The 12,359-nt window shown below is 36.8% G+C and overlaps 1 protein-coding gene across 3 annotated transcripts in view; it reads left to right on the top strand.

The window, feature by feature from the left end:
• LOC101209123 overlaps positions 1-12,359 on the top strand; it is a 39,433-nt gene that overhangs the window by 17,647 nt on the left and 9,427 nt on the right. For all 3 annotated transcript variants that reach the window (XM_031884111.1, XM_011661943.2, XM_031884113.1), the window contains 2 exons: positions 1,854-2,011; positions 5,920-6,085. In XM_031884111.1, coding sequence (XP_031739971.1) covers positions 1,854-2,011; positions 5,920-6,085 — 324 coding nt within the window. The remainder of the gene's footprint in view (positions 1-1,853; positions 2,012-5,919; positions 6,086-12,359) is intronic.

Below are 12,359 nucleotides of genomic sequence, written 5' to 3'. Positions count from 1 at the left end.
TAAAAAAAAGATAAAAAAGGAACTATTCTTTTACAAAACATTTATGGACCTAAGGTGATTATGAGAAAAATAACCACACAATTAGGTTAAAAGTAGCAAAAACTCACAAACAGCGCTAATGGGAGGGACAAAAATGGAGCTAAATTGCCAAATTTTAAAAAGAAAAATTGAACCACAAAAAATAGAACTGAAACCAAAACAACAAGAAACTACTTGTTCAAAATTCAAATATCCTCACAACTGAGTTTTTTTAGATCTAAACACACAAAAAATCTGAAAACCAAAACTCAAGAGGATCCCAAGTGTGGAGCGCTGTTCTAGCACCCCAGCATGTGATGATGAAGACATAGAGCTAAATTGCCAAAATTTTCATGTCTCACACGTAGCTGTTTCTAGCAAATGGAAACAACAATATTTCTCTCTTGATGGCAATGTTCCTCTTGATGTGGGTGATGTCGACAAACTGCCACTCTAACTTGGTGACCCAAACATCAAACATTAACCTCGAAAAGAAGAATCTTAAAACCCTAGACTTAGCTTTGATGCCACGATAATATGAGAACAAAAGAAGAGAGAATTCAACACTCATTTTATATATAGGAGTTCAATGTGTATAAACACGTATGGAAGCCCTAAACTAAGAGTAGAAAATTACAATAAGGAACAAAGGACTGACAAGCTCCTATATCCACATAAATGCTATAGCAATGGTAAAACCTATGAACCTTGGGGCACTTATTATCATGGAAATTAAAGTCTAGGTATCGAGCCCTTTTGGCCACAAGGTTGTAGCATTTTCACCTTAAGTTTACTTCTCTGTGGCATATGATTGTAACCATTTCTTGAAAAGGCTCCATGTTAGGATCCAATACCTACCACTCAGTAAATTCCCAACAACACAATAGAGAAACAGAGCCAGTACTCTGTATTTATATATTGATAGAAATAGAGTAGAGAACAAAGTTTATATAGATTTCCTCTAAACAGTGAAAATACCACGACAAATAATAACAACAAGAAATAAGTAAAGACAAAAGAAAGGCACTCCAGCTAATTCGAGAATGTTGGCCTTCTCCTCAAAAGCTTCTGCAACTTTTCTCTGAAAATGACCTAGCCTTCAGCAATCCCAAAAACATTCCTTATATACTCGCATACCATCTTGTGGGTCCCACAGCAGATATTCTTTCCATAATCCTCATAGGTTAAGCTGTCACTTGGTTATTACTTTTTCTGCCCCTGCTTTTGTATGTGTGAATAATAGGGGGCCTAACAGTGAGCTATCTTGTAGGATCTTTGGAGTAAGAGATGCTACTAAGTATTTAAAGGTTAAGAGAGAGACCCCTCAGATGTTTGGTCCCTTGTTAGATTTCATGTTTCTTCTTGGGTTTTGAGTTTTAAAAGCTTTTGTAATTATTCGGTAGGTTTATGTGGAATTTTTGGGGTGAGAAGATCGATTGGAGCACGTGAGTCAAACTTCAAAATAAGGATGATATCAAGATTTGAATGATAGATCACAAGATTTGCATGGATCTAACAAAATCAACTCATGCAATTCTGTTGAAATGATACTTGAATCTTTTACATATACCTTTAAAGTTTAGACTGAATCTAATGTATCAAAATAGTATTTTTAATATCATTGATAACATGAAGGAATATGATTTTATAGATGCTAGAAAGTTTTGGTGATTGATAATAATGGGCAAAGTCCCTGATATTATTGTGCATGTGCCTTCTGTCTCATTTCTCTGTTTGGAGGATGACCTTTTCTGTTTGACAATTGTTAGAAAATTTAGTAACTCCTTATTTGATGAACAGATTGGAAAGCTAATTGGTTCTTTTTGGTATTGCAGAAGATGTTAGTTAGAGAAGAGGCTTTTACGCGTATTGCACCAGCTATTTCCGGTGTAGCAGATCGATCCACAGTACACAATCTATTTAAGGCCCTTGCAGGTGACGAACAGAGCATCTCTTTGAGTTTATGGCTCAAATATGTTGATGAACTGCTCAAGTGAGCATCGTAATTCTCTCTTAATCTTTTATTTGGATTTTAGACATGGTGGCATGGTACACTTGTTTTAAGTTTATTGTCTAAAGTAGTGAAATGATATGAATGTCTTCTCTAGATTACGTCCTTATCCCGATACATGATTTTGGGCCTTTGATCTATCTTTGTCTTTCTCTATTAAATCTCATATGATAGATTTGCTAGGTACGGTGGAGTCTCTTATGAAGGATCTTTGTTTAGTTATTTGCCTGAATCATTATTCTAAAAGAATATAAATTTTTCTTTGGGAGCTTGAACTGGAACTGTTTATACTGCTGAGCTCTTACAATCATGAATGTCTTACATGCCTGTTTCTCCATCTTGGTGCATCATGTGTCAATGCCATTTGAGTCTCCAGCTCATATATTCATGCATTGGCCATATGGTGTTACTGTGGAAACTTTTTGTTCGTCTTGGACATGTCCTAATAACATTTTTGGTCTTCCTATGTCTCTTTTGGTGGTACTAAAAAGATGGTTTGGTTGGAAACTACACAGACATTCTTTTGGACTCTTTTGGGGCAAGCGAATGATAAATGACTGGGTTGATGTGACTTCTCTTAAGTAGTGTTATATGATGCTTGCCAAATAATATTTTTCTTGTATTTCACAAAGAGAGAAGGGTTTTCTTACATAGAAGAACAACCCATTACATAGAAAGAAAAAATAATTTTGGCAAATATAATACAACGAATACAATAAAATATAATACAAAAAAGTAAATAATCAACACTCCCACTCAAGCTGGTTTGAAGTTATCAGTAATTTTCAGCTTGTCAATCAATTTGTTAAATTGCAACTTTGGAAGGCCTTTAGGTAACTGTCAGGGTTCTAACACAATATCTAATAAAACACCCAACAATGGCTAAACAGAGACAGATGATTTTTTATTTATATATATAGCCAAAAGATACAGCCACAATATGAAATAAAGACAAGAACAGTAAATAACAAAGAACATACCAGCATCCTTTACAAGAAGGATACCCCCCTTACGGCTGCAGCCGCCTCCTTTACCCTAAAGATGACAAAAAGATACCTATCTCCCTATTTCCCATTCATTCTATTTATAGTCTCCCTCAAATTCCTACCCAGTGGGACCCACCTGCACGTTCTCTTTTTTCCACTCATTCCCCCTCATTAATTGTTGGTGAATTTCCCTTCTTACCCTTCCTAACATAAGTATGTATAATTGGGGGTCTCACAATTTTTACTCTTCCTAACACATTTGCAATTTGTTCCGTTGTCGGAAGCTAGGGTATGCATATTACTCCTGCATCGATCTTTTCTTTTATAAAGTGTTTACCAACTTCAATATGTTTCATTTTTTCATGAAGGATTGGTGAGCAATGGAAATCGCTGCCTTGTTATCACAGTAAATACGCATGAGCATTGTCTGAGTGAATCTCAATTCTTCCAACAATCTTCTTATCCATATACACTCACAAATACCATGGGCTAAAGCTCTAAATTCTACTTTTGCACTACTTCTTGCAACTACACTTCACTTTTTACTTTGCCAAGTAACAAGATTTCCTCCAACAAAGGAGCAATATCTAGAAGTGGATCTTTTATCAATCGTGCTACTTGTCCAATCAGTAATCAATATGAACTTCAACATTGAGATGTTATGTCTTTGTGTTGGAATTCTTTCCTTTTTTCTAGGCTTTTTCCTTGTTAGAATCCTAGAATAATTATGGAAAGATTATGGGAATGTTTTCCTTATTTTCCTAAATCTTTTCCTTTTTTATTCCATTGTATACTCTATTTATTCTCCCTTGTACCTATTGTTTTATTCATTAGAAAATAATAACAACAAACAATCGTGGTTTTTCTCCCGGTACTCGGGTTTCCACGTAAATTGGTATGAACTCGTCTCTCCTTTCAATACTTTGAAACAATATCCCTTTTCCTGGAATACCTTTCAAATATCTTAGGATTCTATGAACTGCATCAAAGTGAGCTGGCTCAGGAGCATGCATGAATTCACTTACCACACTAATTGCAAAAGCAAGTCGAGATGCGTGTGAGAGAGATATATGAGTCTCCCCACAAGTCTCTGGTACTTTTCTCTTTCCTTCATCTCATTTTTTGTTGCAGCTTCCAATTTCAGATTTTGCTCAATGGGAGTTTATGCTACCTTGCAACCAAGTAAACCTGTCTCTTGTAGTAGACCAAGCGTATACTTCTTTTGGTTGACAAGAATGCCACTTTTGGACTTGAAAAACTCCATGCCTAGGAAGTACTTTAAAGTTCCTAAATCTTTGATTTGGAAATCATCTACTAATTTTTTCTTCACGAAAGTCAGTCCTATCTCATCATTGCCGGTAAGAATAATATCATCAACATTAACCATCAAAACCACAATCTTGTCATTTCTTGTATGCTTGTAGAACATTGTATGATCGGCTTGACTTTGACTATAGGAGTCGTTTAAGACCATATCAATCTCTTTAACTTGCACACTTTGTTAATTCTAAGATATACTTCAAAACCAGGTGTCTAGTCCACAAATACCTATTCTTCTAGTTCTCCATTAAGAAAGACATTCTTAACATCCAGTTGAGAGAGAGGCCAATCAAAGTTAACTGCAACCGACAACAAAATTCTAACAAAATTGATTTTAGCAATTGGAGCAAATGTTTCTTGATAATCAATTCCATAGGTCTGAGTAAACCCTCAACAACTAATTTGGCCTTGTACCTTTCAACACTACCATCAACTTTACATTTTATTGTGAACACCCATTTGCATCCAACTGGAAAGACTTGATTTTTCCATTTCAACATAACTTAGTTTCCTACTCAAAATAGGAGGACGAATCTTGAGGGAATTATCAGAAAACCATCTAGCATAATCCATTTTTTCGACAAACTTATCCAGCATCGAGCAAAATAACTTCCAACCTTGCTGCTCACTACCTAAGCGCACTTTGATATTGAGGAGACCCCCTAAATATGGCCAGTGATCACAGCTCAGTATCCAGCCTAACTTAGTTTGAAACTTTGAAATTCTCAATCTGCCTCTATCGATATCCCCAAGTTTCCTAAAGTATTTGTCTATCGAAAAACTGATAAGATCAGTTAACACTAACAAGATCCATCTAAGTTGGCTAACCGATGGAGAGATGCTTCTGCCGGCTTCTACATCTTCGATAAAACAACGATCTCCTTCTTGCTAAGTGCAGTAGTGTGACTGGTCAATTCTACAGCTAACCACCTCCATGGTGATCTTTGAGACTTAACGGAGAGGACTGCTGAAAAACCTGGCTGCCAGAGAGGGTAGGAGAGGGGAGATAGGAGGGAGTGGGGTGGAAAGAGGGGAGAGGAAAAAGGAGAGAGGGAAGAGAGAGAACTTACCTTATCGCTTTCATTAAGATAATAAAATGAGACTAATCTTTCTAACCTCATTGGACTACGCTCCTTGATGGGGACATAGCAAGAACTGCATTATTTTCTTTTTTTCGATAAGAAACTATTTCAGTAAATAGATGAAATATCCAAAGGACCTATAGAAGGATATACAAAGGATGCTTCCAATTGGAAATAAGAAGATAGAAACTATGATTTTTTAACAGTTTGTATATCTTTACACGTAAAAAAGGCATTAGTAATGGCTAACTGTAAAGCTTCCTTGGAAGATTTGATGTTGTCTTGGAATAGGAAGATTTAAAACCTCAATAAGAAAATGCTAAATATGGACCATCAAGCCCGAGCAACTACTTTGTGTATAATATAGAGGTTGGGTTGAAAAAATTTCTAATGTTCTAGTTATTGTCAAAATTGTTACTTTTTCGGTGTAAGCATGCCGTAAATTGTACTGAATCTTAGGTTTAATATGTTGTTGTAACATAACTTTTATTGGTCACTGTAGGGTCCATGAAGGACGAAAATTATATCGAGTTCGAGATAACACACAGTTCTTTGGTGAGAATATCCTATGTGTTGGTTCCAGCAAGAAGAGACCCGTTTTAAAATGGGAGAATAATATTGCATGGCCAGGAAAACTTACTCTTACCGATAAAGCTGTCTATTTTGAGGTGTTAATTACTTTTCAGTTGAAATTAGATTTCTGACTAAACGTATATAAAAAATAAATGTAGTTCTAGACAGTGGCGGATCCAGAAAGTTTATTGACAGGAGGCTTCAAAATTATATCGAGTTCGAGATAACACACAGTTCTTTGGTGAGAATATCCTATGTGTTGGTTCCAGCAAGAAAAGACCCGTTTTAAAATGGGAGAATAATATTGCTTGGCCAGGAAAAATTACTCTTACCGATAAAGCTGTCTATTTTGAGGTGTTAATTACTTTTCAGTTGAAATTAGATTTCTGACTAAACGTATATAAAAAATAAATGTAGTTCTAGACAGTAGCGGATCCAGAAAATTTATTGACAGGAGGCTTCAAGTTGTAACTTAGAGAAAAAATAAAAATCTGGAAAAAAAATTACACAAGTAAGACTTGAACTCTGGTTGGAAGGGGGGCTGACAAGCATAGATACCACTAATTGCCTATAAATATTAAACATTAGTTGGTTTTGTTTATACATATTATATAAAGACAATAAAGTTGGGGGGCCACTAATTGCCTATAAATATTAAACATTAGTTGGTTTTGTTTATACATATTATATAAAGACAATAAAGTTAGAGGGGGCTCGCCCCCCTGGGCCTATACTAAATCCGCTGGTGGTTCTAGATGCACATAAGTCATAACGAAGGGCAAAAAACTTTAGAACAAATTGAGATCTGTAAAAGTGTAGACAGGACAAGGATTATGACCAGTGATGGTGGACCTTGCTAATGCGTCCATTGGAATACAAACTTTAAGAAGGGTCTCCTTAGGGGAAAAATCCAGCATGTCTTCAGAAGCAAGGATGACAGAGAAAACAGCATTAACCTGAAGAATTTGAAGTGCAATTCCTAGTAAATTCCTTGCCTCTTCTATGTCCTTTCTGTTTCTATTAGAGCCTCAATTGCAGGAATTACGGTATGTTCCATAGTTGTTTTGGCTGGAAGAACCACCTAAAATCCTTCATTCAGCAATTTCTCCTGATAATACTCTAACTTAAAATTTCTTTGATTGCAAGAACTCCAATCTTCCCAGGTTCAAGTGGTTTCAACTTATCTTCATTTTGAACTATCTATCAAAACAATCAGCCATGTGAACGAAGGTAATAGGACACCCTTTTGAAGCCTTCATAACATTAATGAGAAATGTGACAAGGGATAACAATGCAACGGGCATTTTTGAGAGGTACTCCATGACAAACACCGATAATTCTATCCAAAAATAGGAGCGAGTCCGCAGCCAATTCTCTAATTATTGTGAGCAGTGAAGAAGTAGATCATGGTGAAAAGACTGATGAAAATGAGAAATTGCTACAGAAAGAGCCCTTTGAAACAGACCTGGATGCTCTGTTTCAGCTTGATGTAGAGTTGAAAGAAGAATTGTCAGTTGTTGAGAAGAACTCGGACTGCACTGCAACAGTTCAGTCCTCTGGAATCCCAAATCACTTGAAATCAATATTGCTGCGTGCAAGCTTAATCTTGGACTGGACCTTTCAAATAGCAACAGTATAAGTTTTAGCTCATTTGGTCATCAATGAGAATTATATCATGGAGTACGGGAGGTGTAAAGCATGCAAACAAATGATTGGCCTTAAGAAGATTCCTGAAAAAGCATCACCCAGATGTGGTCCTCATTCAAGAATCAAAGACAGAGGAGTTTGACATTAGTTTTATCAAGTCGTTATGGAGTTGCTGGTATTTTGGGGAATCCCAGGGCACTTTAGGTGGAATTTTAACTTTGTGGGACATGAGCAATTTGATGGTTGTGGAAACATTGAAAGGTGAGTATCTCAGGTAAATGCGTCACAATTTGTAAAAATACTTGCTAGATTACAAATGCTTATGGCCCAAACGTTTGCAAGAAAAGAAAATTTGTTTGGCCTGAGCAACTTTTCTTGTCAAATTATTGTAAATTTGTAATGGGGCATGGTGTGTAGGAGGTGACTTCAACATCACATGATGTGCACATGAACGATTCCCTTGTGGAAGAACCACTAAATGTATGAGGAAGTTTAATAATGTTCTTCATCGAGCTAAACTCTTGGAGGTTCCTCTTAGCAATGGTAGATTCACTTGGTCAAGGGAAGGTTCTTCCTTAGCAAGATCTCTAACCAAACATTTTTTCATCAATACGACTTGTAATGAGGGTTTTTAAAATACGAGGGTTAACAGACGAGCAAAACTGTTTTCTGATCATTTTTCTCTTCTTTTTGAAGCTGGATCTTTCAAATGGGGGCCTTTTAGATTTTGTAACAGTTGGATGCTCAACAAAGAATGCAACAAAGTCATTGAAAGCGCCTTGAAAGATAGCCATTTTGTTGGTTGGGACGGTTTTGTTTTCAACCTAAAATTGAGAAAGGTGAAGATTGCTGTGAAAGAGTGGTTTGCTGTATTTCAGGAGAACCAAAGTAGAAAGGAGGATGACCTGATTAGACATTCAATGAAGGGGTGCATTGGCTGAATCAGTACACTTTTCAGATGTTGAAGAAGATGTTAGATTCACTTTGAAGGCTGATTTAATGGCACTGTACAGATTGGAGGAAATCAATTTAATCCAGTAAAGTAAACTAAACTCGATTCGTTTAGGAGATGAAAACACGAGTTTTTTTCATCGATTTCTTGCTGCAAAAAAATGAGAAATCTAATTCCTGAGCTGGTTAATGACCAAGGGTCTCCAACTAAGTTGTATAGAGAGATTGAGGGGGCTGATTCTGACTTTCTACAGCAACTTATACACTAAAAGCCCAGGTCAGAGTCATATCCCGTTGAACTTGATTGGCCATGAATCACCACAAACCAGAATTCATCACTTACAGCTAAATTTTCTGAGGCAAAAATTAAGGCAGCCGTAAAAAACCTTGGGAAGGGTAAAGCTCCAGGACCAGATGGATTCTCATCAAAACTTCTTTTTGAAATTTTGGGATTTAATGAAGGCAAATTTTCTCACCTTATTTGACGGATTTTATAAGAATAGAAAGCTGAATTCGTGTGTCCAGGAAAATTTTATTTGTCTTATACAGAAGAAAGAGAATGCTGTTGAAGTAAAAGATTTTAGACCAATCAGCCTAACAACCTTGACCTATATGGTAATTGCTAAGTTGCTGGCTGAAAAGTCATGCCCTCCATCATTGCTCCAACTCAAAGCACCTTTATTGAAGGAAGACAAATAATGGATCCTATTTTTATAACTAATGAAGTGGTAGAGGATTATCAAGCCAAAAAGAAGAAAGGTTGGATCCTCAAGTTAGACCTTGAGAAGGCTTTTGATCGTGTTGATTGGGATTTGTTAGAAAAAGTTCTCCGGAATAAACACTTTGATGAAAAATGGATTGATTGGATAATGGGTTGTGTTAAAAGCCCTAGATACTCAGTTTACATAAATGGATGGCCTAGGGGAAGATTCTTGCGTCAAGGGGAATTAGGCAAGGGGACCCTCTTTCACCTTTTTTATTCCTACTGGTCAGTGAATTCCTGAGTGCTTTAGTGGAAAAGTTACATTTCAATGGACATTTTGAAGGTTTTGTGGTCGATTCCATACTTCAATTTGCAGGTGGTACCATTTTGTTTTGCAAATTTGATAGCAACATGCTTTCCCATTTAAAACAGACCATTGAGCTGTTTGAATGGTGTCCGGCCAGAAAGTTAATTGGGAAAATCAGCCTTGTGTGTTGATGTTGATGAGATTGAACTGATGTCCACTGCTTCAAATTTGGGCTGCAAGACTGATCTTCCTTTATTTTACCTTGGTTTAACTTTGGGTGGATACCCAAAGCAAAGTCACATTCTGGCAACCAGTGATTGATAAAGTACAAAAAAGGTTAGATAAGTGGAAAAGATTCAACTTATCTAGGGGAGGAAGAGCCACATTATGCAAATTGGTTTTATCAAATCTTCCTAACCTTTTTAATGCCTGAAGGAATGATTTCAAAGTTGGAAGGAATTCTACGAAATTTCTTTTGGGAGGGTCGTAAAGATAGCAAGATCAACCATCTGATGAAATGAAAATCAGTCAATAAATCTTTTTAAGATGGAGGCCTCGGCTTAGATGGCATAGAGGTTAAGAATTTGGCTCCTTTAGCCAAATGGGGCTGGAGATACATTGAGGAAGAGACTTCTCTATGGTGTAACGTGGTTAGAAGTATACACGGAAAAGATTCCTTCAATTGGCACACTGCTGGGAAAGACGGGAAGAGCTTGAGAAGTCCTCGGGTAAGTATATCTAGAACATGACTGAAAGTGGATGCTTTGGCTACATATAGGTTAGAAAATGGTTGCTTGATTGCTTTTTCGTCGAATGCTTCGGAGGGTGAGGTTCCTTTCAACATTTTGTTCCCAAGACTATACAGAGTGGCATTACTTCCAAAAGGGTCAGTGGCAAATCCTTGGGACAGCTCCTTGGCTTCTTGGTCCATCACTTTTCGCCGATTGTTAAAAGAGGAGGAAATACTTGAGTTCCAATTGTTGCTTAGAAAAATTGCAGCACCAGTAATATCTGATGATTTTGAAAGAAAATCGTGATCTTTGATGGGAAATGGGGTCTTCTCAGTTCACTTATCCTCTTCTTCCCCAATGGACTAGTTGCTATACTGGGCGCTATGGAAGTCTAACAGCCCAAGGAGGGTTAACATTCTTGTTTGGATCATGATGATCGGTCATCTTAATGTATCCTCTGCAGTGCAGCGTAAACTTCCTAACAGCTGTCTTTCTCCTTCCATTTGTCCTTTATGTCATCGAAATGGTGAAGGTCCTTGCATATCTTCTTCTTCTGTTCGTACGCACCACAATGTTGGGAGAAGTTATTTTCTTTCTTTAATCTTTCTTGGGTGCTTGGTGCTGACGTTCAAGGAAATATCCAGCAACTTTTAGTTGGGGTGCTTTTCAAAAAAATCCCTCAATCACTTTGGATACATGAAGTAAAATTGCTTTTGGCAGAGTTATGGTTTGAAGGAAGTCAGAGTTTTCCATCCACAATAAATCCTTTGTTTGGTTGGATCGCTTTGAAGTTGCCTATAAGAATGCCTCCTTGTGGTGTTCCTTCTCCAAGCCTTTTGAAAGCTACAGTGTTCAAGAAATCTACTCAAATTGGAGTGCTTTTATCTCCCTAGCTTAAGTTTGGTTTGAGTTAAATCTCTTATTGCACTTTTCGCTTAGGCCTTGTCTATGCTTTTTGTCGAATCCCTTTGTAAGGCTAATGATCAATAGTCTTTTTGTCCTATATGTTATGTTTTAAGGATATGATGAGGGTGGTAAGAGGGTGTCAACCTAGTTGAGATGTTCAAGTGCGCTTGCTGATCCTAGTTATACTTTATGTTGTACACTCTTTGTATAACCCTCACACTCTTTGTATAACCTTCACGCACTTAGAGTATTAGTCTCTTTCTTTCTACGTTTATATGAATAAACAAGACTTGTTTTCTTTTCAAAAAAAGAAAAAAAGAAAAAACAATGCAACGGGCACTTGACTTCTCATGAAAAGCCATTCTACTCTTTAAACTATCCACTACCAGTCCAGAGTTCAAGCTTATATCCTCGCTCTTCAGTTAAAAAATGGGTGAGAACTGAGAATAAATTTCTATCAAGCACTTCGAACTCCTTACTAAGAGTTAGGTCATAGTAAAGAACAAAAGACCAGATTCTCCATCTTTGGTTTTGCATTTAACTAATTTTCCCAAGAAGTGTACTGTAGACTACACAGAAGACCCTCCGAATATATCTACTGTATTTGATTGACTGAGCAAAGTACCGGTCTAATCTTTACTCATTTTTAATACTCAGCTGAACACAGAACCCTTCTTAGATACTGGAAAGTATTCATTTTCATGAAGGTGCAGAAGACTTGATTGTGGTGGTATAGGCTGAACAGGATTCAACCTCCATTGCAAATGATTTTTACCAGTATTTTCGTAGGTGGATATGCATGTGCAATATTGAGTCAATTGACTACTTAAAAGCTAGAAAGACATTGTCAATCTTCAAAATTATCTGGCGTTCAACATTAAGAAACTCAGTCCTCAATTTCCCATAACAGAAAATTCAATATTAGTCCCTTTAAGTGAAATAGCCAGCAATATCACTAAACAGAACAAGGGGGAAATCCCTCTCTCGCATTCAAAATGGAAGGAAAATTGACTATCTATTGAAAGGAGAGACAACGAGTTCATACCAATTTACGTGGAAACCCGAGTACCGGGAGAAAGACCACGATTGTTTGTTGTTGTTATTTTCTAATGAATAAAACAATA

The sequence above is a fragment of the Cucumis sativus genome, chromosome 1 (genome assembly GCF_000004075.3).
Source record: "Cucumis sativus cultivar 9930 chromosome 1, Cucumber_9930_V3, whole genome shotgun sequence".
In the NCBI taxonomy this organism is placed as follows: Eukaryota; Viridiplantae; Streptophyta; class Magnoliopsida; order Cucurbitales; family Cucurbitaceae; genus Cucumis; species Cucumis sativus.
This window is presented reverse-complemented; position numbering and strand designations above follow the sequence as displayed.